The sequence below is a fragment of the Tympanuchus pallidicinctus genome, unplaced genomic scaffold, assembly GCF_026119805.1.
Source record: "Tympanuchus pallidicinctus isolate F22 unplaced genomic scaffold, pur_lepc_1.0 scaffold82, whole genome shotgun sequence".
Lineage (NCBI taxonomy): Eukaryota > Metazoa > Chordata > Aves > Galliformes > Phasianidae > Tympanuchus > Tympanuchus pallidicinctus.
In genome coordinates this window covers 8,398-35,486 of record NW_026294805.1, presented here as the reverse complement: position 1 = coordinate 35,486, position 27,089 = coordinate 8,398, and the positions used below count along the sequence as shown (strand labels likewise).

General features: G+C 67.9%; 1 protein-coding gene across 9 annotated transcripts; it reads left to right on the top strand.

Moving 5' to 3' along the window:
- The first annotated feature begins 319 nt into the window (after positions 1-319).
- Positions 320-26,665, top strand: KMT2D (lysine methyltransferase 2D). 9 transcript variants are annotated; one of them, XM_052669782.1, is made up of 54 exons: positions 320-619; positions 2,336-2,418; positions 2,525-2,651; positions 2,772-3,001; positions 3,200-3,306; positions 3,413-3,575; positions 3,695-3,860; positions 3,932-4,046; positions 4,131-4,297; positions 4,423-5,315; positions 5,512-5,646; positions 5,725-6,569; positions 6,703-6,816; positions 7,195-7,305; positions 7,420-7,524; positions 7,647-7,828; positions 7,902-8,066; positions 8,298-8,407; positions 8,495-8,539; positions 8,644-8,862; positions 8,940-9,083; positions 9,163-9,279; positions 9,449-9,573; positions 9,726-9,915; positions 10,089-10,163; positions 10,572-10,676; positions 10,826-10,996; positions 11,305-11,389; positions 11,487-11,731; positions 12,050-12,123; positions 12,205-12,255; positions 12,398-14,092; positions 14,317-14,490; positions 14,568-14,719; positions 15,060-17,065; positions 17,223-17,346; positions 17,457-17,544; positions 17,699-17,765; positions 17,880-18,112; positions 18,191-21,115; positions 21,195-21,335; positions 21,413-21,577; positions 21,663-21,982; positions 22,060-22,235; positions 22,608-22,759; positions 22,832-22,967; positions 23,040-23,179; positions 23,550-24,720; positions 24,841-24,977; positions 25,174-25,304; positions 25,403-25,688; positions 25,946-26,019; positions 26,112-26,220; positions 26,336-26,665. In XM_052669782.1, exons 2-54 carry the CDS (start codon positions 2,370-2,372, stop codon positions 26,426-26,428), a joined length of 16,125 nt encoding a protein of 5,374 aa, XP_052525742.1. In that variant the 5' UTR covers positions 320-619; positions 2,336-2,369; the 3' UTR covers positions 26,429-26,665. The 9 variants fall into 9 exon arrangements, with proteins under 9 accessions (XP_052525742.1, XP_052525743.1, XP_052525737.1 ...); XM_052669777.1 differs by lacking the exon at positions 320-619 and having other exon boundaries at positions 2,121-2,418; positions 18,191-18,688; positions 18,722-21,115; XM_052669778.1 differs by lacking the exon at positions 320-619 and having other exon boundaries at positions 2,121-2,418; positions 18,191-18,875; positions 18,909-21,115.
- The last annotated feature ends 424 nt before the right edge of the window (positions 26,666-27,089 follow it).

Sequence of the window (27,089 nt, the reverse complement as noted above, 5' to 3'; positions counted from 1 at the left end):
CGTTCTGGGGCGGCTTCCTTCGGCTCCCAACACCGCCCCCCCCCTACGCAACGCGTGGCTCCGTCCCGGGCTCCCTTTATCCCGCGGATGCTCCAACCCCACACCCACCTTCACCCCCACAGACACTCGTGGGCGGACCCAGAAACCCACTTCCAACCCCCAAAACCACGAGCTGACGCTCAGATCACCGGAACCGGATCACCGGAACCGGATCATCACGTGACTCCGCCCCACTCCCGGTACCCGGAGTCGCCCTCCCCCCCTCCCCACTTTTCCCCTCCCTTCGCCCACGTGCGCTCCTCCCGCTCCGGCGCCGGCGGGGTTAAACCCGGCGGAGGGATCCCTCCCGGCACAGCGCGGCGCTGCGGCCCGAGCCGGCCTTCCCCCAGCCGCCGCAGCGCCGCGCCCTCCTCGCGTCTCCCTCCGCCGAACCCCCCCCTTTCCTCCTCTTCCTCCTCCGCCGCCAAATAGTGCGGGCGCGGCGCCCCCCGACCCGAACGGCGCAACGGACCGGAACGGGGCGGGGCTGCCCGAACCGGGACCTCGGGATCTCCTTTCCTTTAGAAATGGCCGCACCGGGGACCACCTCCCGCCCCGCTCCCGGGGCCCGGTAGGGCGGGTAAGGAACCGCGAACCGCCGGGGCGGCACCGGGAAGGGCTCGGGTCCGGGTTCGGCTTCGGGTCCGCGGGGGGCGGTTCGGTTCGCGGTGGTGGGGGGGGGGGCCACGTTTTCCTCTCCGTTCCCGGCCCCCCCCCCGCTCCCCCCCCCCCCTCCCGCCGCTCCCCGGAAGGGAAAAGTCTCCGCGCCGCCGCCGCCCCGCCGCCCCCCGGTTCACCGCGGGGGGATTTTGAGGAGGGGGCTTTTAAAGGAGGGGGGGGGGGGCGGTGCGGCCTATCCCGGTAACGGAGCTCGGAGCGCGGGCCCGAGGCTCTCTTTGTGTCCAGGCCCGGTTTTCAGGCCTCGGGTTCCGCACTCGGTTCGGTTCGCGGTTCCGATTTGCCCCCCTCCCCCCTCCCCACCCCGTTTTATCGCTGTTTCCCCCGCCGCTCCGCCGCCGTTCGAGCGCAGCGCGGCCGAGCCGGGCGCTGTTGGTGCCGGTGCCCGCTGTAGGCCGCGGCCCGGCCTGGTGAGGCCTGGGGGGGTGGGGGGGGTCCTGGGGGGGGTTTCTGTGTTCTGGGGTTGGGGGGGGGTCGTGTTTTGTGCCCCCCAACCCCTTTTGAGGGCCGGGGGGGGTCCTGGGGGGGGGTGGTTTCGAGATTGGGGTCACCGGGTTTGGGGGGGGGGGGCGGGATTGCTGCGACCCCCCCGGATCCACGCAGCAAACCCTGCTGCTCCCCCCCCCCCATAGAACCCCGTCTTTGGGCCCGGCTCCCCAGCGGGACCCCCCCAGTGGGTGCAGCATTTTGGGTGTGGGGACCCCGCCGGATCCGTGGGGTTTGGGGTGGGGGTCCCTTATGGAGCTGCAGGGCCGCTTCCCTGCTGTTCCCCCCACCCCCCTTTTTCAGGGCCATTTGCTTTTGCTGCTCGCTGTGATTTGGGCCATTTTCGAGTCTTTTTGCCCAGAAATTTGGGGTGCCCCCCTCTCCCCCCCCCCCCCCCCCATGTGTTTTGCTCAGTGCTGCAGTAGGGTTTTGCTCACATGGCCCTCGTGGCCCTGATGGGATGGGGGGGCCCTGGTGGGTCAGCGCTGCTTCTGGGGAAACTGAGGTGCCAGGGCACTATTTTTTTTTGGGGGGGGGGGGGGTTCCCCTTGTTGCCACTGTGCTCCCCTCCCCCTTCCTCTTCTGCCCCCCTCCCCAGTGCAGTGCTGGTTCTTCTGGAGCACTTTGCCCCTCATAGCCCACGTGTCTGTGTGGCTGCACACACGGGTGGCTCTGTGGCAGGGGTCCCGGTGACCCCCCCCCAAACACTGGGGGGAGTGGGGTGGGGGGATTCTCCCCCTCCCAGCTTTAATGAAGACCCTGATCTGCATGGCCTCGTTGGGGGGGTGGGGGGGGGGATGGGACTGTGCTGCCCTACATACACTGTGCTGCTCCCTGGATATCGCTGTGCTGCGCCCACCCCAACCTGGGGGTCTTCGGGAGGGGGGGGGGGGGGCTTTGGTGTTGGGGGGTTTCTCCACGGGGCAAAGGGTCTCAGGGACCCCCTGGCCACGTGAACCGATTGCTGCTTGATGCAGGAACGGGGCAGAGGGTCTGAGAGAGGGAATGTGAAGCCACTGGTTCTTCGTTTCTGGGTGATGCTCTTCTTGTGCCCTCTGGGGGGAGGGGGGCAGGATGGCTCTGTAAACCCCCCCAACCCCCCCCCCAGCTCATGGCTTTTGTGCCCTGGCAGCCGCGGGCCTCTCCAGAGGGACGCAGGAGGCAGAATGGATGAACAGAAACCGCGCAGCGAGGACAAGGACGCGGACGCGCCAGGTGAGTGCGTGGCAGAATGCTGGGGGGGGGCCTGGCGCTTTGCCCCCCAGCCATGTGGGGTCCGGATGCCCTTCCCTGCCTGTGCTGATGGCTGCTTTCCCCACAGCCGATGCGGCCGCATCCTCGGAGGAGATGGGGAGCTCTGAGGGGGACCCCCTGAAACCTCCAGAAGGAGCGACTGCGGGGCCGGAGCCGGAGAGCACAGACACGAAGGGACCCGGCGGGGCCAGCAGGTGAGGGTGGGAGGTTTGGGGGGGGCCGGTCATGGGGTGAGGGGGGGGAGGGTGAGGAGGGGGGGGAGGGTGAGGAGGGGGGGGGTTCCATGTGTCCCTTACGCCCTCCGTCCCTCCCAGCACGCCGACCCGCCGCTGCGCCCTCTGCAACTGTGGGGACTGGAGCCTGCACGGGCAGCGGGAGCTGCAGCGCTTCGAGCCGGCGCCCGGCTGGTTGGAAGGGCTGGGGGAGCAGCAGCCCCCCGAGGGTCCCGGTGAGGCCCCCCCGGAGCTGGGGCCGGTGGGCGATGAGCTGGCACAGATCGGCTTCTCGGAGCGGGTGACAGCGGTGCAGCTCTTTGAGCCGACCGGTGAGTGTGGCCCCAGTGCACCTCGGTGACCCCTTCTTGGGGTCATCTCCATCCCGTGGCCCCCTGGGATCCCCCCTCGTCCTGCTGTGCCCCCTGGGGTCCCCCCATCTCGTGGTCCCCGTGGTGCTGCCGTCACCCTGGGGTTCCCCCATCCTTGGTTCCCCCCGGGGTTCCCACCCTCGATGCCCCTCCCTGCAGGGCACTGCTGGGTTCACCGCTGCTGTGCAGCCTGGTCTGCTGGCGTGGAGCAGGACGCAGCGGGGCTGAGCGGCGTGGGCAGAGCTGTTTTCTCAGGGATCTCACAGGTGAGTGGGCGCTGGGGGGGGCTGGGCAGCAGGAGCTCAGCCTGGACCCATCTCCGAGGGTTGGGCGGCGGCGCTCGGCCCTGATCCCTGCCTGCTCCGCTTGCAGAAATGTGAACACTGTCAGCGGATGGGGGCCACCATCCCGTGCCGGGCGGCCGCCTGCCCCCATTTCTACCACTTCCCCTGTGCTGCTGCCAGTGGCTCCTTCCAGTCTATGAAGACGCTGCGGCTGCTGTGTCCGGAGCACCTGGGCGATGCGGTGCAGATGGGTGCGTGCTGCGTTCTGCCTCGTGAACGAGGGGCTGGGGGTTACGGGGGCGCAGTGGGGCCTGGCTGCTGGCGCGGCTCCGGCTTTGCTGGTGCCCATCAGCTCTTCTCTCCGGCGCAGAGGACGCACGCTGCGTGGTTTGCGACGGGCCGGGCGACCTGCGGGAGCTGCTCTTCTGCACCAGCTGCGGGCAGCACTACCACGGCTCCTGCCTGGACGTCGCCCTGACGCCCCGCAAGCGCGCGGGCTGGCAATGCCCAGAGTGCAAAGTGTGCCAGACCTGCAGGTGAGGATCCCCCGCCGCGGGGATGGGAGCCGGGTGGGAGGGCGGCCCTGACGTCCCGCTGTGCCCCGCAGGCAGCCGGGCGAGGACTCCATGATGCTGGTGTGCGAGGCGTGCGATAAGGGCTACCACACCTTCTGCATGGAGCCGGCCATCGAGGGCGTCCCCGCCGACTCCTGGAAGTGCAAGGTGCGCCCTGCCGCCCTGTCCCCGCTTTGTGGGGGAGCGCAGGGCTGCCCGCGCCCCCATCTTGACGTGCTCTGTGTCCCCCAGAACTGCCGGCTCTGCTCGGATTGCGGCCGGCGGCCAGCGGAGCTCGACCCGGGCTGCCAGTGGCACCAGAGCTTCTCGGTGTGTGAGGGCTGCCAGCAGCGGCGTGCGGCCAAGGAAGCCGAGGGGGCGCAGGACGGAGCCCCGCAGCTGGAGCCCCCCGCCCAGGCGTGAGTTGGGATGAGAGGACGGCGGGGTCCTGGTTGTGCCCCCTTTGTGGGATTCCCGCGGCCTTGGAGAACGGGCTGGGGGCTGCAGTCCTGACCCCCCCTCGCCGTGTTTCCTCCCCATCCAGGTTGACGTCCCCTGAGCGCGGCGAAGCGGCCGAGATGCCTGTCCCTGCCCTGGAGCCCGAGGGGCGCAGCGAGGAGCCGCAGCGTGGCGGGGACCCCAAGGAGACGCCCCCGGGCCGTGAGGAATCTCCCCGCAGCGAGGCGCCCCCCGAAGAGCCGCCCCTTGACAAGTTGCTCCCCGACGAGCTGCCCACCAACGCGCAGCCCCCCGATGAGCCACCGCCCCACGTGCTGCACCGCGGCGACCCCCCTCCTGATGAACTGCTGCCCCAGGGCGCTGCCCTGGACGAGCTGCCCCCCAGCGAGGCGCCCTTTGACGGAGCGTCTCTGGATGAGCTGCCCCCCGATCCGCCTCCCCTCGGCAAATCCCCCCTGGGCGAGGTGCCCCTGCAGGAATTGCCCCCTGACGAGCCGCACCTCGACGAGCTGCCCCTCGAGAAGCCTCCCCCCAGCCAGCCCCCCATCGCTGAGCTTGCTCTTGACGAGCTGCCCCTGGACCAGCGGCCCCCCGACGAGCCCCCCGTTGATGAGATGCCCCCTGAAAAACCACCGCTGGACGAGAAGCCCCTCGAAGAGCAGCCCCCCGGAAAGCCCCCTCTGGATGAGCAGCCCCCCGTTGAGCTGCCGTCTGAAAAGGAGTTACTTGATGAGCGGCCCCCCGAGGAGCTGCCCTCCGAAAAGCCACTGCTGGATGAGTTGCCCCTCGCTGAGCAGCCCCCTGATGAGCCACCCCCCAGCGAGCAGCACCTTGATGAACTGCCTGCTAATGAAGCACCCCTTGATGAGCTGCTGCTCAAGGAGCCGCCCGGCAGCGAGCTGCCACCCCCTGAAGAGCTGCACCCTGAAGATCTGCTCCCCTGCAAGCAGCCTGCTGAGGAGGACCCCAAACCGCCAGGTAAGTGGGGACCCCCAGTGAATTGCTCTTCCCACTCTGTTCCCTGAGGATAAGAGGGTTTCACACTTGGGGTTCTTGGTCCATTGCTTGTTTTCATGCTTCGATGCCGTGCTATGGGGCTCGTGAGGGGCTGGAGGTCCAAACGCAATGGTGTAGGGCCTCCTGTGCCCCCCCTGACCCACGCCGCATCCTGCAGGTCTCCTCCCTGAGGTGGCTGCGGCAGAGGAAGCCCCTGAGCTGGCCCCAGAGGTGCCCCCCGAAGAGGAGATGGAGCTGGAGCCAGAGCCATTGCTGCCCCCCGAGATGGCGCTGCCGCCCCCCGCTCCTCCAGGTGGGTCTGGGGGCACACAGGGGTTGGGGGGGTTCTCTGCTGGGGGCTCCATCATCACTGTCCCACCTCCAACCCCAGATCTCTGCGCCGTCTCGCCCGCCCGCCCTCCAGACCCCTCGCCTCACACCACAGAGGATGATGTGTCTGAGCCCCCCGCCCTGCCTGAGCCCCCCAGGAGCCCCGGCACCACCATGGACACGGAGCCCCCCGGCTCCCCGCCGCCCCCTCTGGGCTCCCCTGCCTGCACCCCGGCCCCTGCCGAGCCCCCCGAGGATGAGGAGATGGAGACGGGCGGCGGAGAGGGCGACTCGGCGAGAAGCCCCCCTGGAAATGGCCCCCGTGCCAGCCCACCCCCAGAGCTGGGGCCCTTCCAGGGCCTGCCTGAGGAAGAAGAGGAGGAGGAAGAAGAAGCACCGAGGCTGGAGCGGGAGGGCACCAGCGGGAGCTCCCCACCGCTGAGTGAGGAGGACGGGCTGGAGGAGGGGCGGGCGGGGGGGAACCCTGAATCTAAGGGATCCCCTCTGCTCCTGGAGCCAGAGGAGCTGGGCCTCGAGACTCCCATGGAAGTGTGCTCGGCTGGGGAGAAGCTGCTGGAACGTGGGGACGAGGGGGGTCCTGAGCCCCCTACCCTGCGCCCTCGGCCCGATATCCTCAACGAGATCTCCAACCTGAGCCAGGGGGACACGAGCAGCAGCTTCCCTGGCTCAGAGCCTCTGCTGGGCTCGCCAGACCCCGAAGGTGGGGGCTCGCTGTCCCTGGAGCTGGGGCCGGCCTCGGGCGATGCCAGCCTGCAGAAGGAGGACGCCGGGTCGCTGCCCATGGGCGCTGAGACCGACGACTCGCTGCTCTTCGAGCCAGCAGCCAAAGGGGATGCAGACAAGGGCCGGCGGCGCAGCTCCCCGGGGCGCTCCCGTGTCAAGCAGGTACGGGAGAGACCCCAGCCCGCCCAGCAACGCCGGGGCGATGGGGTGGGATGGGGGCTGTGCTGAGGCCTGCGGTGGGTTCTGGTTGGGTCACCCCCAGCTTGCTATAACCCTCCTCTCCCCTCGGCCTTAGGGTCGCAGCAGCAGCTTCCCTGGGCGGAGACGCCCCCGAGGAGGGTCCCATGGCACCCGGGGCCGGGGCCGTGCGCGCCTGAAGTCGACCACCTCATCTGTTGACACTTTAGCAGTAAGGCTGGGCTGGGGTAAGGGTGGGGGGTTGGGGTGTCCCCGAGCTGCTGGGTAGCAGGGCTGAGAGCCGAGCGTGTCCCCCTGCATCCCCATCCCCTCCGTCCCAGTCCCTCGGAATGACTCAGGGAGCCCTCAGGGTTCCGATGTGGGGTGGGCTGGGGTCCTGGAGCAACGCTGTAGGGTGGGGGGCTTCGTCCTACCATAACAGGGCTGGTGCTGAGCTGGCCCCTGGGGAGAGGGCGGCTGCTGGTGTGTGTGTGTGTGTGTGTGTGTGTGTGTGTGTGTCCTTGTGGGCCCTGCGCTGTGGCTGTTGCCCACCAAAGTGTGTGGCAAGCAGGCGAGGGTCCCTGGGCCTGAGCCCCCTGTCTGCCCTCAGCTCGCTGACGTGGAGAGCTCGCCCAGCAAGGAGGAGGATGAAGATGACGACGACACGATGCAGAACACGGTCGTCCTCTTCTCCAACACCGACAAGTTTGTGCTCATGCAGGTGAGCGGAGCGGTGTGGGGCAGCGGGGGGGGCAGCAGGGGGGGCAGCAGGGGGGGCAGCAGGGGGGGCCGGGCTGCATCCCCCCTCCGCTCCCCTCACGCCTCCGTGCTGCAGGACATGTGCGTGGTGTGCGGCAGCTTCGGGCGCGGCGCCGAGGGTCACCTGCTGGCGTGTTCGCAGTGCTCCCAGTGCTACCACCCCTACTGCGTCAACAGCAAGGTGAGCGGGGCTGGGGTCGGCCTGGGGGGCAGCCGGGGGGTCGGTGCTGTGCCCAGACTGTCCGCTGGGGCTGGGGCTGGGGCCGCGCCGGCTCTGCCCTCTGCTCACCCTGCTGTCCTCAGATCACCAAGGTGATGCTGCTGAAGGGTTGGCGCTGCGTGGAGTGCATCGTCTGCGAGGTGTGCGGCAAAGCCTCCGACCCGTCCCGGCTGCTGCTCTGCGACGACTGCGACATCAGCTACCACACCTACTGCCTGGACCCGCCGCTGCAGACCGTGCCCAAAGGAGGATGGAAGTGCAAATGGTGCTCGAGGGACCCCCGGGGGGAGCGCGGGGGGGTCGCGGGGCCGGTGCTGAACGCCCTGCCCTTTCCCCAGGTGCGTGTGCTGCGTGCAGTGCGGGGCGGCTTCCCCTGGCTTCCACTGCGAGTGGCAGAACAACTACACGCACTGCGCGCCCTGCGCCAGCCTCGTCGTCTGCCCCTTCTGCCGCGAGAAGTACGTGGAGGACGACCTGCTCATCCAGTGCCGCCACTGCGATCGGTGAGCCCTGCGGCGCGCGGGGCTGGGGGAGCTCGGGGGCGGCTTTCAGCCCCGTTCGTTGCGGTCGGTGCTCGGGTTGATCGCGTGGCTGCTTTGGAGCTGCGCAGGGGTGCCCTGCTGAGGGAGCGTTGCGGGGTCTCATCCCGGAGGTTTTCTGCTCCAAAGCGCCCCGGTGGGGGCGGCTGCTCCGTGGGGTGGCTGGGGTGCGCGATGGTTCCCTGCTGCCCGCAGGTGGCTGCACGCGGCGTGCGACAGCCTCTTCACCGAGGAGGAGGTGGAGCAGGCAGCGGACGAAGGCTTCGACTGCAGCGCCTGCCAGCCCTACGTCATCAAACCGGCAGGTGAGCGCCTGGGGCGGGAGGGGAACCCGTGGGGCTGGGGGCCGGGGGGCGCCGAGGACTCACCTTCGTCTGCTTCACCCCCCGCAGCGCCTGCGCCCACGCCAGACATGTTGGCCAAGGCCAAGGAGCCGGGTACGTGTGTGTGGTGCTGCGCTGGGTGCCGTCAGCCCCGCGGGGACCTGGCTGCGCCCCCCGCTGTCTCTTGTCCCCACCAACGCCAGCTTTTGTCCCCGCAGAGCCCCAGTATTTCCGTTTCGAGGGCGTCTGGCTGACGGAGACGGGCATGGCGGTGCTGCGCAACCTCACCATGTCCCCCCTGCACAAGCGGCGGCAGCGCAAAGCCCCTCGTCTGGGTGCCCTGAATGGGGATGGGGGGCTGGAGGGGGGAGACCCCCTGGGTCCCGATGAGAAGAAGGACGGCGACCTGGATGCCGACGAGCTGCTCAAGGCTGAAGGTGCGCCTTCCCCAGTGGGTGAGCTGGGGGAAGGGGCGCTATGAGAACCCGGCTGATGCCCTTTCCCCATCTGACAGTGGGAGTGGAGCACATGGAGTGTGAGATCAAGCTGGAGGCTCCAGCCAGCCCCGACCGCGACGTGGGGGCTGATGTGGACTCGGGGAAGGGGCTGGAGGACCCGGATGAGTGCAAGAAGAGGAAGCGCAAACCTTACCGACCTGGTGAGTGCTGCCCATGGCTGCCCGCGGCCCCACGCCTCCCTGGACCCGCTGTGACCTCGGTGTGCTCCTCTGTCCCCAGGCATCGGTGGCTTCATGGTGCGGCAGCGCAAGTCCCACACCCGCCTGAAGAAGGTCCCAGCGGTGCTGGCTGAAGTGGGACGTGAGGGGCTGAGCGCAGAGGGGCACCCAGAGGATGGTAGGGACCCACAGAGCCTGTCCCCCACCCCCTTTATGGTGTTCCCCCCATCCCCAGGGATGGAGAGAGACTGGAGGGTGCATTCTGGAGTGCTGTGAGAGCGCCATCCCCCAGCTCTTCCTGCAGCCTTGAGAAGAGGTGGTAACAGGGATGGTAATGCTGTTTGTAGGAGCTCCGGGGGATCTCCCTGCAGAGGGTGGCCTGGATCCAGGCTCGGCTGAGGGGGACGAGAAGAAGAAACGCCGTGCGCGGAAAAAGAGCAAACTGGAAGACATGTTCCCTCCGTACCTGCAGGTGGGATGGGAAGATGGAAATGGGGTTGGGTGGGAACAAGTGGGGATAGGAAAGATGGGGGAGAACCGTTGCTGCCAGGGTGGAGGTGATGGGATGGCACAGGGCTGCACGCTGGGGGTGCTGGGGCACTGATGGGGGCTCCCACCTTGCAGGAGGCTTTTTTTGGGAAGGCACTGATGGACCTGAGCCGGAAGGCGCTGCTGGCAGCGGGCGGTGTTGGGGACGGAGCTGCCCGCCCCTCCCTGGCTCAGGGTGCCCCACGGCACAAAGGGGACCCCAACGTGGCAGGGGCTCTGCAGGGGACCCCTCTGGAAAGGAGGGAGACCCCCACTCATCCTCGAGGTGAGTCCAGATCGGGGAACGTGAGTCCCAGCTCAGAGGGGCTGATAAAGTCATAGGGCTGGGGGGGAGGGGGGAATGGATATCCAGTGGTGCTGGGGGGCGTTTGGGAGGAGATGGGGGGGGTTGTGGCCCCCTGGAGGTGCCCAGCCTCACTGAAGCTCTGTGCTTGGAAGGGGATGACAGCACAGACGGCAGTGCCACGGCTCTGGACGATGACGGCAAGGATGTCACGAAGGGCGAAGACCTGGGTGAGCCCTGGGACCCCAACCCTCCCCCCCCCACATCCTCCCAGGCCCCCAAGTTTGAGTGAGTCCAGCTGGGAGCAAACCAGACTCAAGGCCAAGTCCTCCTGCGGCCTTCGGGAGGAGGGCTGGAGCATTTCCCACCATAGAGATAGGGCTGCTCTATGGTACGGAGTACAGTCTAGGCTGGATGGGACTTACAGGCTGAACTCTATGGTCTCGCAGGGTGACTCGAAGCTCCGATGATCATAGAGTGTTGTCTAGAGCGCCCCCGGGCGGTGTGGCGCCCTGCCTGCCCTGGGGGTCTGAGAGATGGTTTTAGGGGCTGCAGGGAGTGGCAGTGGGACCGAGCCTGGGGTGGGGGGGTGTCCCAGCATGGGGGTCTGAGGGCATCACTCCAACCCCTCCTTGCAGGGACCGATGACCCCAAGGACTCCCCAAACCGTGGGGACGCTGAGAAGCCGGCCACCCCCGGGGAGGGCGCGCTGAGCTCCGACCTTGACAAGATCCCCACGGAGGGTGAGGGCCCCCCACCGCCTTCCCCATCCCCACCTCCCCACTAGGCGGGGAGAAGAGGAGCGAGATGCCCCCTAGCGCCATCCCTGTGGCTCCTTTCAGCTCCCCTCGGCGTGAGTTTTGGGGCTCATCTCTTTCTTTTCCCTTCACAGAGCTGCCCAAGATGGAGAGCAAAGACGTGCAGCAGCTCTTCAAGGACGTGCTGGGCTCTGCTGAGCGTGGGGAGCAGCCCCTCAACTGCGTGGAGGGCAGCGGTGCAGGGCAGGACCCCGGCCGGGCCCAGCGCCCCTTCCTGCAGGGAGAGCTCCAGCTGCCAGGGCAGGGTGGGTGCACACAGGGTGCGGGAGGGGGGCAGGACTCCCTCCCCCCCATTTGCGCTCAGGGAGCGGATGCTCTGTGTCCTGAGACCCTGGGTTTTCCTCGTTCCTTTAGGAACTGAATTGGAAAGGGTTTGCGAAGGCAGATGGGTGGGATTTTCTGTTGCAGAAGGGATTTTGGGGGTTTGTGGAGGGGACTTTGGATGGTGGAAAGCATTTTTGGGGCGCGTGGTTGGGATTTCGGATTGTGCGAAGGTTCCTGGTGTGGGCGCAGCCGTACAGCAGGTCTAACAGCGCCGTTCCTTCGCTGGCAGGGAGCGTTTCTCTGGGCTCGCTCTCTGGCTCCGTCTCCTTGGATTCCTATTCGGGAGTCTGCCAGTCCCCGTTCCTCGACAACCGGTACGTGGGTGCCCTGGGAGGTGGCAGCCCCTCACCGTGGGGGCAGACACGCAGTATTGGGGTTTCCCTTCTCCACGACTCTTTGCTCCCCGCGCAGGGAGCGGAGCGGCTTCTTCAGCCCCGACCACTGTGAGCCCGAGAGCCCCTGGGCCAGCAGCTCAGCTGCCACCACCCCCTCGACCCCCACGACCCCCACAACAGAGGGAGAGGGCGATGGGCTGTCGTACAACCAGCGCAGCCTGCAGCGCTGGGAGAAGGACGAGGAACTGGGTGAGCTCTCCACCATCTCGCCAGTGCTCTACGCCAACATGAACTTCCCCAACCTGAAGCAGGATTATCCAGGTAGGGCTCTGGAGGGGGTGCGGGGTGGGATGGGTCGTGATGCGATGTGTCACCGCGGGCCCCGTTTGGAGGAGCAAACCCATGAAGAGGACAAACCCATCATTCTGCGCGTCCACAAAAAAGTATTAACAAACCCCCCTACAAAAACGCTGAAACACTCCAACACACTGAACCAGAGCCAACCCTTGGTGACTCAGTCCGCAACACAACGTCAAAAGGTGAAACAAAAAAAGGAGTAAAAAGGGGGCCACGTGGCTAACGCTCGGGTTTATGCTACGGTTCCTCAGACTGTGCCCTCTGTTGCTACCGGACTCCCAGACTGGTCGAGCCGCTGCAAGCAGATCATGAAGCTCTGGAGGAAAGTCCCCGCTGCAGACAAAGCTCCCTATTTGGTGAGTGGTCGGGGTGCAACGGGGGTGGGGGGCGCAGGGGCTGCCGGGGCCGCGTGTCAGCTGCCTTCGTGTTTTTGTTAGCAAAAGGCCAAAGATAACCGGGCGGCTCATCGCATCAACAAGGTGCAGAAGGTACGTGCTGCGGCCCGAGGTGCCCGGCGGCCCTGTCCCAGCCCTGGGGGACCTGGTGCAGCCCCTCTTACCCCGTCAGCCCCTTCCCCGGCCCCGCAGGGGGGGTGGGCGCACTGCCCTGATGGCCGGGCTCTCTCTGCAGCAGGCCGAGAGCCAGATAAACAAGCAGACCAAAGGGGAGGGACTGCGCAAACCGGAGCGACCCTCGCTGCATCTGCGGATCCCGGTGCCTCCAGGGACGCAGCCCGTCTACATCAGCAGCCCCCCTGCTGCGGGCGAGGGCTTCCTGAAGCCGGGTGCTGGAGGAGGGGGGCCGGAGTCTCCCAGCGAGCTCTTCCTCAAGCTCCCACCCCAGTCCCCTGCCCAAGTGCCTTCGCACGACCCCTACGGTGCTGCGCCCTCCTACGCGCTGGAAGCCCGCTTTTCCTCCCCCTTGGGACAGAGCCCCACTTCAGGCGCCGCCTTCCAGCCCTTCCCCAGCCAACCCCTGGCTGCTCCCCGCTCCGTCCCTGGCTCCCAGTCCTCTGATTTCCACCCCACTCCTCCTGGCACCCCCCGGCACCAACCTGGGACCCCCGACCCCTTCCTGAAGCCCCGGTGCCCCTCTTTGGACAACCTCTCGGTGCCGGGGAGCCCCGGCGCCCGTCCTTCCGAAGCTTTGCTCTCTCCCCTTCCTTTTGGGGAGCAGAAGAAGGGCCTGGAGGTGAAGAAAGAGGAAGGGGGGAGCCTGGGGGTCTGCTCGCCCAGCTATACCCCCACCATGGGCTACGGGGACTCCCCGGGTGGCCCTCATCTCTCCGCTGCGGAGCTGAAGGCCGCCGATGTCTTCAAAGCCCCCATGACCCCTCGGGTCTCTCAGGTAGAGCCTCAGAGCCCAGGGCTGGGGCACCGGCCCCCCGACCCCCACCCCTTGGCCCCCTCACCCCCCGCTCACCCCGATCTCTACCGCCAGTCCCCGTACCCAGACCCCTACGCGCAGCCCCCGCTGACACCCCGGCCGCAGCCCCCTGCCGATGCCTGCTGCTCCCTGCCGCCCCGCTCGCTGCCCTCGGAGCCCTTTTCCCGTGTCCCCGCCAGCCCCCAGTCCCAGTCCAGCTCCCAGTCCCCGCTCACCCCCCGGCCCCTCTCCAATGAAGCTTTCTGCCAGTCTCCCGTCACTCCCCGTTTCCAGTCCCCGGATCCCTATTCCCAGCCCCCCTCCCGGCCTCAGTCCCGGGATCCTTTCACCCCTTTGCACAAACCCCCTCGGCCCCAGATGCCGGAGCCAGGCTTCAAGCCAGGACCGCTGTCCCACAGCCCGGCGGCCACGGGGGGCTTTGGGGGCACCCTGGCAGGTGAGCCCCACGCCAAGGCACCGGGTGGGCAGCAGCCCCCCTTCACCCGCTCCCCCGGTGCCAGCGTCTTCCCAGGCAGCCAACCCCCCATGCGCTTCACCTTTCCCCCGTCCGTCTCCGAGCCTCTCAAGGGCTCCCCGTCCCACCAACCCCATGGGATCAACAGCCATTTTGTCCCCGGTAAACCCCAGAGCTCAGCCTACACCTCGTCCCCTGCTTTCCACCAAGCCAGCAGCCCGCTGGGCACTGGGGCTTCGGACCCCTCTTACAGCCTCTCACCCCTCCGGCCGCCGTCGGTGCTGCCCCAGCAGCCCCCCGCTGCCCCCCAGCAGCCAGATGCCAGCATCGCCTTCCTGCCCCGAGCTGCAGTGGGGGCTGATAAGAGGGAGGAGGCGGCTGCGGGGCTCTCGGCACCCCCAAACCGTGACCTGGCCGAGCTGCCTGGTGGGCAGGACGGGGCCGTGGGCACCATGAGTCAGTCGGAGCTGGAGAAGCAGAGGCAGGTGAGGGCTCACCGATGGTTGCGTTGCATCCCTTTGGGTTTGGGATGGGTTGGGAGGGAGCGACGTGGGTCTCTGTAGTGGGTGATGGATCCCCAAAGCCATAGTGGGGGACGAGGGCAGCGGGGGGGGGCGGTGGGGTGGTACAGCTGAGGGTCTGCTCGTGGTTTGGGACGGATGGGCCTCGCTTTGCGCCCTTCCTCACCCCCAATGTTTGCACCTCCCAGCGCCAGCGCCTTCGCGAGCTGCTCATCCGTCAGCAGATCCAGCGCAACAGCCTGCGGCAGGAGAAGGAGAGCGCAGCAGCAGCCGCCACGCCGTCCCCATCAGGCTGGGCTCCTGATTCCAGCAGCCAGCCCTACGAGCTGAGCCGCACCATGACCACCTACCAACCACCGCAGGTAGGGTGGAGGCACGGCGACGCGGCACGGAGGTTGGGGATGGATGTGTGGGGTGATGCCGCGGCCTTCTCTCCTAGGATAAGAGTCTCCTGGGGACGCTGGCCACTGCAGCCAGCAGTGGGAAGCTGCCTGGCTCCGTTATGGTGCAGACAGCCACGTTTGTGCAGGATGAGAGGCTCTCCCGGCCCCCGCCAGCTGCCACGCCGGCTGCGATGGACATCAATGGGAGGTGAGAGCTGTGGATGTGGGCAGGCAGCGGGGCTGGGGGCTCCCATGGATGGAGATGGGGGGGACAGAGAGGTGCGCGCCGGCGGTGGTTGTAGGATTTGATGTGGGGAGGTGGGGTTGTGGTGGCTTTGTGGGGTCCTCGAGGGGGTCAGGATGTCACGGGGTGTCTGTGAGCGGTGGGTTTGTGGCCATAGCAGCACTGCTGGGGTCGAGACAACTATGGGGCATCCCACGCACGGTGGGTTTGGGGCCACGCAGCGCCACGGGGTCACGATGCCGTGTCCTGTGTGTGCGATGGGTTTGGGGCCGTGGCAGCACCCCAACACCGCGCCGTCTTGCAGGGCGGCAGTTGGGCCCCCGCAGGCCTTCTACCCCCGCGGAGTCTTCCCAGCGCTGTCCCCGCAGCAGCACCTCTGGCAGCAGCAGCAGCAGGCAGCCCTGCGGCTTCCCGTCGCCTCCCGCTTCGCTCCCCCGGCCGCCAGCACCCCCGTGGGCAGCCTGGGCGCCCGCCTACCGGCACCCGCCGAGCCGCTGCCCGCGTCCCCCGGCACCCTGGGTGCTCCCTTCATCGAGCTGCGACACAACGTGCAGAAGGGACCCGCCGGGATCGTGGGCTCCCCCTTCACCCCCCAGCCCCCCCGGCCTCGTTTTTTCCTGCCCGGTGAGGAGGGCGCCCCGCAGCCCCTCTGCGCCCCGGTGGTGCCCATGCAGGCGCTCCCTGGCCCGGCGCTGCAGCCCCAGAAGATGCCGGTGGTTCCGCTGCCTCCCGCGTCGCCGCAGGGCGCCGAGATGAGCAACAGCCACCACCAGCTGCACGCCAAAGCGGCGCCCCCCGCCCCGCTGCCCGCCCCTGGCCTGGATCTGCAGCACGTCCCCCCGCGCCCGCTGTCTTCTGGCTCTGCTCTGCGCCCCGATGGCACCAAGGACGGTGCGGCTCCGGCCCCGGGGAAAAGCCACCTGAACCTGGAGGGCGGGCGGCTGCCCTGCGAGGTGCCGGTGGAGCCCGACTTGGACGACGACTTTGGCTCCCACAAGGACTTGGAAGACGACGACGATTTGGCAAACCTGAGCCTGGATCCGGACGTGGCCAAAGGGGACGACGATTTGGGCAACCTGGACAGCCTGGAGACGGCGGATCCCCACCTGGACGACCTGCTGAACGGCGACGAGTTCGACCTGCTGGCTTACACCGACCCCGAGCTGGACACCGGCGACAAGAAGGACATCTTCAACGAGCACCTGCGCCTGGTCGAGTCGGCCAACGAAAAGGCTGAGCGCGAGGCGCAGCTCAAGACGGAGCCGGCGGGACCCAGCTTGAAGCTCCCCGACCCCGGGGATGGCAAAGAAGCAGCGCCGACGGCGGAGGACTGCGATGTGCCCAAAGAGGGGCTGGGGCCCGGCACCGCGCTGCCCCCAGACCCATCCTTCAAGGCACAAAGTCTGGAGGCCAAGGCGGCCGCGCCGCCCTCCGACGTCAAACCCAAACTGGAGGATGGGTGTCTGAAGACCTCGCCTTGTCAATTCACCGCCGGCAGCTCCGAGCGGCTCCCTGTCAAGTCAGAGGCCCTGCAGGGCACGGATAAGATCTCCGCGTCGCTGGGGCTGAGCCTCAAACCCAGCCAGGCCCTGCTGAGCCCCGGTGCTGGCCCCGCTCGCCTCGGCTTGACTCACTTCCCAAGCAGCGGCTCCACGCTGGACAAGGACCCGTATGGCGGCACGGGGCGTGGGCTGGCCCCTGCCCAGCTGGGCAGCCAGAGCAACCCCTTGTTGGAGAAATTCGAGCTGGACAGCGGGGCTCTGGGGCTGGGCAGCAGCCGGCACTCGCCTGCCGACGAGCTGGACAAGATGGAGAGTTCCCTGGTGGCCAGCGAGCTGCCCCTGCTCATCGAGGACCTCCTGGAGCACGAGAAGAAGGAGCTGCAGAAGAAGCAGCAGATGTCTGCCCAGCTGCCGCGCGGCGCCGCGCAGCTCACCGCCCCGGGGCACCCCATGCTGCACGCGGCCGCGCAGCCCCTGGAGGCGCAGCCCCCCCGCCTGGGCACCCCGCAGCCCCCCCTGCAGCTGGGGCTGGTGGCCAGACCGCAGCTGATGCCGCCGCAGCCCCCGCGCCTCGGGAACCCCCAGCAGGGCCCGGCGCTGGGACCCCACATGGGCATGGCGTCCGGGCAGCCCCACGTCCTGGCTGCCCCCCACGGCGTGCAGGTGGCCTTGGCACAGCCGCAGCAGAGCCAGCAGCAGGTGCTGGTGCAGAAGCCGATGGCCGGGGTGCAGCCGCCCGCCCTGGGCCTGAAGCCCCCCCAGCTTGTCATGCAGCAGCAGCTGGCCAACAGCTTCTTCCCAGACACGGGTAGGTGTTGCCTCGGTCCTCGGTTGGGGTGGTGGGGTTGCCTCTCAGAGGCCCTTGTGGGTCGGAGATGTGGGGCTGCGGCCCGGCCTGGGGGCTCGCAGAGTCGTCCCTGGGTGACTGCAGACAGGGATTAATTCCAGCCCGTCTCTTTTCGCAGACCTGGACAAGTTTGCTGCCGAGGACATCATGGACCCCATCGCCAAAGCCAAGATGGTGGCACTGAAGGGCATCAAGAAGGTGATGGCGCAGGGCAGCATTGGGGTGGCCCCGGGGATGAACAGGTAAGGGGCGCAGCGGGGTGCGGGGCGGGTGGGACGCGTCGGCTGCATCTCATCCTTTATCTCCTTGTCTCATCTCTGCGTCTCCTCCTTTCTCTCTCTCCTCCCCAAAGGCAACAGGTCTCCCTGCTGGCCCAGCGGCTCTCGGGAGGCCCGGCTGCCTCAGAGATGCAGAACCACATGCTGGCGGGGAGCGGGCAGGTGAGTGGGATGCAGCGGGGCTCAGTGCCGCAGTCCCTGCTGGCTCGGAGCTGCGTAGGCCGGCAGCTTTGTATTCCCTGGGTAACGGGGGGCTGTGGGCAGGGAATGGGGCGCGGAGGAGGGGGCGCAGCGCTCACGTCCTTCTCTGTTCCAGGAACGGAGCGGCGCTGACCCGGCCCAGCCTCGCCCCAACCCTCCCACCTTTGCTCAAGGCGTCATCAGTGAGTACTGAGGGGGGGCTGGGGGTCAGGGCCTCATCCTCCCCCGTGGGCTGAGCTGAGCCGGGCTCCGGAGCTGGGACCCTGCTGAGCTGAGCCCCCTCGTGCCCCCCGCAGACGAGGCCGACCAGCGGCAGTACGAGGAGTGGCTCTTCCACACCCAGCAGCTCCTGCAGATGCAGCTGAAGGTGCTGGAGGAGCAGATCGGCGCGCACCGCAAGTCTCGCAAAGCGCTCTGCGCCAAGCAGCGCACGGCCAAGAAGGCCGGCCGGGAGTTCCCCGAGGCCGATGCGGAGAAACTGAAGCTGGTGACGGAGCAGCAGAGCAAGATCCAGAAGCAGCTGGACCAGGTAGGGGGGCTCTGAGGGTGGCCTCGAGTCCCTTGCGATGCCCCGCCGCTCACGCCGCGCTGCCGGCCCCCCCCGCAGGTGCGGAAGCAGCAGAAGGAGCACACCAACCTGATGGCCGAGTACCGCAACAAGCAGCAGCAGCACCAGCACCAAGCCTCGGCCGTCATGGCCCTCAGCCCCTCGCAGAGCCCCCGCCTCGTGTCCAAGCTCCCCGGGCAGCTCCTCTCGGCGCACGGCATCCAGCAGCCTGCGGGGGCTGTGGTGGGGGCCCAGGGGCTCGGCCAGCAGCAGGGGCAGCCCGGGGGGCTGCGGCTGCCCCAGGGCGGCGTGTCCATGGCCGTGCAGCAGGGGCTGTCCTTCATGGGCCAGCAGGCAGTGGGGAACGCTCCAATGCCCGGCGCCTCCAGTGCTTTCTTCTCTGGGAACCCCGCGCTCCGTGGGCTGACCGCAGACGGCCGTCTGATGCAGGAGAGGCAGCTGCAGAGGATGCAGCTGGCCCAGAAGCTGCAGCAGCAGCAGCAGAGCATGCTGGGGCAGGTGTCACTGCAGCAGCAGCAGCAAGGCGTCATGGGGCAGGTGTCGATGCAGCAGCAGGGCGTTATGGGCCAGGCGTCGATGCAGCAAGCGGGGGTGATGGGCCAGGCTTCAATGCAGCAGCAGGGCGTCATGGCACAGGCGTCGATGCAGCAGCAGGGCATGATGGCACAGGCATCCATGCAGCAGCAGCAGCAAGGCATCATGGCACAGACGATGCAGCAGCCCGGTGTCATGGGACAAGCATCCATGCAGCAGCAAGGTGTCATGGGACAAGCAGCAATGCAGCAGCCCGGCGTTTTGGCACAGAGCTCGATGCAGCAGCAGGGCGTGATGGCACAGAGCTCCATGCAGCAGCCTGGCATGATGGCACAGACGCCGATGCAGCAGCCTGGTGTTATGGGACAAGCCTCCATGCAGCAGCAAGGGCTCCTGGCCCAGACGTCGATGCAGCAGCCCGGCGTTATGGCGCAGGCCTCGATGCAGCAGGCGGGGGTGATGGGACAAGGCTCCGTGCAGCAGCAGCAGCAGGGTGTCATGGCGCCGACCTCAATGCAGCAGCCGGGCCTCATGGGACAAGGCTCCATGCAACCAGCAGCCATGGTAGGGCAGCCCAGCTTGCTGGGGCAGCAGCAGCAGCCGGCAGCCACCCCGCAACCAGGGGCCGTGGGGCAGCCCATGGTGCCCAAGCAGCCGGGGCTGATGGGCAGCCAGCAGGGCCTGTTGGTGCAGCAGCTTTCCCCGCAGCAGCAGCAGCAGCAGCAGCAGCAGCAGCCAGGCTTGCTGGGCCATGGGCCAGGGCTGCAGCACCAGGCGGTGCTGGGTCACCCCGCACCCCAGCGGCAGGTCCTGCTGGCCCCCCACCAGCAGCGGGTGCTGGGCTCGCCGCAGACTCCGGGGATGCTGGGCCACCGGCTGGTGCTGTCCCAGCAGCTGGGGCAGGCGCGGGCGCTGCTGGCCCCACAGCAGCAGAACTCGGGGGCAGCAGCCCAGCAGGGCCTCCTGGGGCTGGGCCAGGGGCAGCCCCCGATCCAGCACTTTCCGCAGCACGGGGCGATGGGCCAGGCCCCCTCTGTGCTGCACCTGAGTCAGGGAATGCAGTCGGCCCCGGCGGTCCTGGCTGCCAAGGAGCAGCCCGGAGGAGCGGAGGGCGGCACTCTGCCCGCCGAGGGCAGCGAGAGTGGGGGGCAGCTGCACGGAGGGGAGCAGCAGGGCCCCCCCAGCGCCGCAGGGCTGGGAGAGCCCCAAGCTCCCAAACACCAGGCCGAGCTGGGGCAAGGGCAGCAGCTCCTGCTGGGCTCCCCTCAGCCGGGGGTCCTGGGCTCCGTGCCCACCCAGCCGGGATTGCGGGCAGCTGCCGCCCCGGGCGCCCTGCTCGTCCCCCCGCAGAGCCCAGGGGCCCCTCGTCCTGAGCCACACGGGGACCCGGCGGGGGCTGCAGAGCCGGGTAAGGGGGGGGTGGGCACCCAGCAGGGCCAACCGCAGCCCCCGCGGCTCCAGAGCCCCAAAGCGGGGCCGGTAGCGCAGCCGAGCGGAGCCACCGCGCTGCCCCCAGGTCTGTTGGGTCAGGTCCCCGGGCCGCTGATGGGGCAGATCCGGGCGCAGCTCCAGGGGGTCCTGGCCAAGAACCCCCAGCTGCGGCACCTGACGCCGCAACAGCAGCAGCAGCTCCAGGCTCTCTTGGTGCAGCGGCACCAGCAGAGCCTCCTGCAGCAGAGCCAGGCGCTCCGTCAGCCCGGCCCCTTCGCTGGGCAGCCCCCAGAGCACGGCTCCCAGGCGCGTCAGCCCCCCCGCCCGCTGGGACCCCTCTTCCAGGCCCGGGCGGGGGTCCCGGCGGAGGAGCAGGGGGCACGAGGGCAGCCCCCCGCACCGCAGCAGCCCCTGGCTGAGCTGGTGCAAGCAGCCCTAGCTGCCCGTGGTCCCCAGCCCGGCCTCGTCCAGCTCCCCACGCCCCCGGCGCCCTCATCCCTGGCTGTGGGCTGCGCCCCCCTGCAGCTGGCCAGCCCCGAGCAGAGTCCCCAAGAGCCAAAGAAGATGTCACCGGGGGTCCCGGCCTCAGCCCCCAGCCCCGCAGAGCAGGGGCTGGCACCCGATGCGACACGCTGGGACCCCGAGGTGCCCGCTGCAGACCCAGCCGACCCCAGTGAGACCCGCGTCAATGGAGCCGAGCCCCCCCGGGTGCTGGTGAAGCAGGAGCCGAAGGAGGAGGCGGCAGCGGTGGTGCAATGCGAGACGGATGGGGATGAAGCGGCCAAACCGGAGGCCAACGGGGAGCCTGGGGCTGCCCAAGGCAGCGGCCCGCTGGTGCCGGGTGGCCGCTCCGAGGCCGGGCACCTCCTGCTGCAGAAGCTGCTGCGGGCCAAGAACGTGCAGCTGTCAGCGCAGTGCCCAGGAGAGCTGAACGGGCACGCGGAGAACCGGGGTGCTGGGATGGAGCCGCGGCCACAACCGGCGCCGCTGGGCCGGGAGGTGAGCGGGGCGCTGCGGGAGGGGGGCCAGGGCGGTGCTGGGGCCGGGCTCCGCATGGCTTTTCTTCTTTGTCCTCCAGGACCCTTCCATCGCCCGCAAGCCGGTGGCCGCCAAACCCAAGCGGGTGCAGAAGGGCAACGAGAGAGTGCCGGCCTCCCGCAAGAAGCTGCGCAAGGACGAGGGGCTGCGCCCCGGGGAGGCGCTCATGAAGCTGAAGCAGGTATGGGGCGGAGGGCTGGGGGACGCCGCGTCCCTGGCACGGGAGCGTTCCCAACCCGCGTCCCCTCCCTGCCCCAGGAGCTCTCTCTGCTGCCTCTGACTGAGCCGACCATCACGGCCAACTTCAGCCTCTTCGCGCCCTTCGGCAGCAGCCCCATCAACGGCAAGAGCCAGCTGCGTGGCGCCTTCGGCAGCGCCGTGCTGGACAGTGTGCCCGACTACTACTCCCAGCTGCTCACCAAGGTGAGGGGGGCTGTCCTGCACCTCCGCTGCCACCCGGGGCAGCCCTGGCTCACGTCGACCCTCTCGCGCTCCCCTCTCCTCCCAGAACAACCTCAGCAACCCGCCCACGCCGCCCTCCTCGCTGCCCCCCACGCCGCCCCCCTCCGTGCAGCAGAAGATGGTGAACGGTGTCACGGCTGCCGAGGAGATGGGTGAGCAGCCCAAGGACGCCGACTCGGCCCGTGAGCCCCAGAAAGGTGAGTGTGGATGGCGCAGGGCGCCGCAGCCCCGTAACGCCGCCTGCCCCCCGGCCCCTTCATCCCCTTCGTCCCGTCCCTATGCAGACACGCCGGCTGTGGAAGTGAAGAGCGTGGACCTGCTGGCAGCTCTGCCCACCCCTCCGCACAACCAGACTGAGGACGTCAGGTGAGCCGTCCCCGTGGGTGCCATCAGGCCCTGCTGCGGGGGGTGTTGGTGCGGCTGTGACGTCTGTGTCCCCGTAGGATGGAGAGCGACGATGACAGCGATTCCCCCGACAGCATCGTCCCTGCCTCGTCCCCTGAGAGCGTGCTGGGCGAGGAGCTGCTGCGCTTCCCCCTGCTCAGTGAGGCCAAACCGGAGCTGGAGGAGCGCGTGCTGTCCCCCATCATCCCCATCATCCCCCGCGCCAGCATCCCAGGTGGGCATGGACCGGGCAGGGGGGGGAATTGGAGCACCTAGAAGGGATTTATGGGGTTTAGGGACCTGCAGGAGTGGTGCAGGATCAACTCCTGGCGGTGTTTCTTGGCGATTGGGGTGTGTGGAAGGGATCTGTGGTGTGTATGGAGCAGGGGGGCAGAGCAGGCCCACAGGTCCCCCTCCCAGTAGCGTTTCTGGGGAACGGAGGCACTGTGAAGCGGACTTGTGGGCTCTGCAGACCAGGAGGGACAAAGTGAGGCAGAAGGGTCTCCTAGGACCTGCTGCAACAGTGTGCCAGGGGGAGCCCAGGGCATCTGGGGGGGTTGGGGGCAGCGGGGGTCTGGGTGACTCTGACCCCTTCTCTCCGTCCTAGTGTTCCCCGACACGAAGCCCTTTGAAGCCACGGAGCCCTTTGGGGCAGCACCCCCAGGGAAGGTGGGGATGGCCGGCCCAGGAGCCCCGTGGGAGAAGGGCAAGAGCAGCGAGGTGTCCGTCATGCTGACGGTGTCTGCAGCAGCTGCCAAGGTGAGCAGAGGGACGGGACGGGGGGTCCCCAGGCCGCGGCACCCGGACCCACCGCATCCCTCCTTCCCCCAGAACCTCAACGGGGTGATGGTGGCCATGGCTGAGCTGCTGAGCGTGAAGATCCCCAGCTCCTACGAGGTGCTGTTCCCTGATGGCCCCATGCGAGCGGCGGTGGTCGAGGCTAAGAAGGTGGAGACGGACATGGCTGGTGAGCATCTGCCTTATCCCTGCGCCCCCCTTCCCTTTGCTGGGTTCTCTGCCACCATCTGTCTCTTTGCAGGGATGCTGGGTGGCAAGGAGAAGGTGGTGCTGGCCGGGAAGGTGCCGGAGAGCAGCTCTGAGTGGCTGAAGCAGTTCGATGCAGTGCTGCCAGGGTACAGCCTGAAGGGCGAGCTGGACCTCCTGACGCTGCTCCGACAGGTCAGCGGGGTCCCCAGGATGGGGGGGGGACGGGGGTCTCTGTGACCACAGAGGAGGGGTGGATGGTCAACACGGGGCCGTGGTCGCGCCGTGAAAATGGCAGAGGGTTTTGTGTCTGTGTGCGTGAGGCTTTGGCTGCAGGGGGAACGGGAAGGGGGCTGAGGGGTGGGGGGTCTCTGCAGGACTGAGGTTTCCCTGGGGAGAGGCGCCGAGGTCCCGGCGGCCCCCTGTCGCTACAGGAGGGGCGGGAATCTCCTCGCAGGGTTGGGAATGCTGCGGGGTTCTCTGAGGTCCTTGCGGGGCGTCGTATGGGGAGGTCGAGAGCGGGACTCCGTGGGGGTGCTCTGACCCCCCGCCCCCCGCGCTGCAGGAGAGCCCCGTGCCCGAGAAGACGCTGCACCACGGCTACGTCAACAACGTCTCCAACCTGGACGTGCGGCAGCTCTCCGTGATGCCCCAGGAGCCCTCGCCCCCCCTGTCCCCTTCCGTCCCCTCCCCATCCAGCCCCACTGAGGCCGCCAGGGTCCCCGACCCCGAGGCCGCCCACGAAGCCCCCCCGGCCCCCTCCTCGCCGCTGCCCCCCGCCCCTTCTCCGGCTCCCAGGGAAGAGGGCCCCGCTGCCCCCCACTCCCCGCCCCGCTTCAAGCCCCGCTCGCGGCCGCCGGAGGACGGAGACGAAGCGCGGCCGCGGCTCAAGAAGTGGAAGGGGGTGAGGTGGAAACGGCTGCGGTTCCTGGTGACCATCCAGAAGGGGGGGGCCAAGCGGGACGGCGACAAAGAGATCGCCGAGTTCATCGACAAGCTGGGCACCACGCTGCGCCCTGAGAAGGTGCCGCGCGACCTGCGCCGCTGCTGCTTCTGCCACGAGGAGGGCGACGGGGCGACGGACGGCCCGGCCCGCCTGCTCAACCTCGACCTGGACCTCTGGGTCCACCTGAACTGCGCCCTGTGGTCCACCGAGGTGTACGAGACGCAGGGAGGGGCGCTGATCAACGTGGAGGTGGCCCTGCACCGCGGCCTGCTCACCAAGTGCTCCCTGTGCCAGAAAACCGGCGCCACCAACAGCTGCAACCGCATCCGCTGCCCCAGCGTCTACCACTTCGCCTGCGCCATCCGCGCCAAGTGCATGTTCTTCAAGGACAAGACCATGCTGTGCCCGCTGCACAAGCTGAAGGGGCCCTGCGAGCAGGAGCTGAGCTCCTTCACCGTCTTCCGGCGCGTCTACATCGAGCGGGACGAGGTGAAGCAGATCGCCAGCATCATCCAGCGCGGCGAGCGGCTGCACATGTTCCGAGTGGGCGGCCTGGTCTTCCACGCCATCGGGCAGCTGCTGCCCCATCAGATGGCCGACTTTCACAGCGTCACCGCCCTCTACCCCGTGGGCTACGAGGCCACGCGCATCTACTGGAGCCTGCGCACCAACAACCGCCGCTGCTGCTACCGCTGCACCATCTGCGAGAACAACGGGCGGCCCGAGTTCGTGGTGCAGGTCATCGAGCAGGGCCTGGAGGATTTGGTCTTCTCCGACTCCTCGCCGCAGGGTGAGCGACGGGGAGCCGCCGCTGCCGTCCTCCGTGCCGGCGTGGCCGCTGGGCTCGGCGTCGCGCGGGGAAGGGGAGGACGTGGCGACGCCGCGGCTCAGCGCCGTTTCCTTTTGGCAGCTGTCTGGAACCGGATCATCGAGCCGGTGGCGATGATGAGGAAGGAGGCCGACATGCTGCGGCTCTTCCCCGAGTATCTGAAGGGCGAGGAGCTCTTCGGCCTCACGGTGCACGCGGTGCTGCGCATCGCCGAGTCGGTGGGTGCCAGGGCCGGCTGGGCTGGGGTCTTGCATCGGGAAGGGAAGGGGAGGGAAGGGGAGGGAAGGGAAGGGGAGGGGAGGGAAGGGAAGGGAAGGGAAGGGAAGGGAAGGGAAGGGAAGGGAAGGGAAGGGAAGGGAAGGGCTGTCGCGGTGCTGCTGTTTGACCCCCGGTCCCTCCGCCCCCTCCCCGCAGCTGCCCGGTGTGGAGAGCTGCCAGAACTACCTGTTCCGTTACGGCCGCCATCCGCTCATGGAGCTGCCGCTGATGATCAACCCCACCGGCTGCGCCCGCGCCGAGCCCAAAATCCTCACCCACTACAAACGGTGAGCTGGGGGGGGGCCGCACCGCTGCCATCATGGATCCTTGGGGAGGGGGGGGGGTCCCTCCTTTCTGACCCAACCCTCCTCTGGTTCTTCCCAAGGCCGCACACCCTGAACAGCACAAGCATGTCCAAGGCTTACCAGAGCACCTTCACGGGCGAAACCAACACGCCGTACAGCAAGCAGTTTGTGCACTCCAAGTCCTCCCAGTACCGCCGCCTGAAGACGGAATGGAAGAACAACGTGTACCTGGCGCGGTCCCGCATCCAAGGCCTGGGGCTCTACGCCGCCAAGGACATCGAGAAGCACACCATGGTCATCGAGTACATCGGCACCATCATCCGCAACGAGGTGGCCAACCGGCGGGAGAAGATCTACGAGGAGCAGGTGGGGGTCTGGTGGGGAGGGGGGTGGGGGGGCCGTCCAGTGGGGCGCAGGGGGTGCTGGTTGGGGCGGGTGGGGGTCCGGTGGGGCACAGGGGGGTTCTGGTGTGGAGCGGTGGGTCTCAGATCGGGACGTGAGGGTCTCCAGTCTGGGCCAGGGGGCTCTGATCGGGGCATGGGGGACAGAGAGGCTCTGTGAGGATGAGGGGACCTCAGGGCAGCCGTGACCCCCTTCCCCCTCCCCTCTTTTGTCCTCACCAGAACCGTGGCATCTACATGTTCCGTATCAACAACGAACACGTCATCGACGCCACGCTGACGGGGGGCCCGGCCAGGTGAGCACAGAACAACGCATCCCCCTATAGAGGGACCCCCGGTGCCTCCCCCCGCCCGGTGCTGATACCTCTATAACCCCCCCCCCCCCCAGGTACATCAACCACTCGTGTGCCCCAAATTGCGTGGCCGAAGTCGTGACCTTCGACAAGGAGGACAAAATCATCATCATCTCCAGCCGGCGCATCCCCAAAGGGGAGGAGGTCAGGAGGAGGGGGTGGGAGGGGGCTCAGGGGGTCTGGGGGCCTCGGGGGGGGGGGGAACGCAGGGCTGAGATGTTGGGGTACAGCAGCGCGTGACTCCCTGTTCCCCCCCCAGCTCACCTACGACTACCAGTTCGACTTTGAGGACGATCAGCACAAGATCCCCTGCCACTGCGGAGCGTGGAACTGCAGGAAGTGGATGAATTAAACGGGGAGGAGGAGGAAACAGAAAGAAATCACAGAAACGAAACAAAACCACGTCGTCCGTGGCGCCAATGCGGAGCTGGGGGCCTCGGGGCTCTGCCTGCATCGGGGCTGCGGAGATGCCAGGAAGGCTGGGAGCACGGAGGGCCGAGCGGGACGGACGGACGGACGGACAACTCAGGGTTTTCTTTGCTTCGTCCTGCAAGGAACACGAAGGGGGGGGGGGGTCCAGCAAGCCTCCCCCCCTCCCCCAGCTGTATCCCACCCCCCCCCCCCCCCCACAATGGGGAGCTGCAACGAGTTGGGAGCCGCCGGCTTGGCTGAGGATTGGATTTTTATTTTTTAGAAACAAAACAAAACAAAAAAAAAAGAAAAAAAAGAAAAAAAAAAAAGAAAGAAAAAAAAAAAAACCCAACCAACCAAACCCACGAAACTGAATTAATATTTGCTCGCTAATTACCAAGGTAACAAAGACTCCTTGAGCTCGACAATCCGGGCTCTGCTCCGTCGTCGGCGGCTGTCAGAGCTCCGCTCGGTTCCTTTTTCGGATCTCTTTTTGTTTGTGAGTGTGGATGAGACCCCGGAGCGCCGCCGTGGGCCCCGCAGACACGAGGAGCTTCTGCACCCAAACCTACCTCATTTTGCGTCTTAGATTCGCTTCTTTT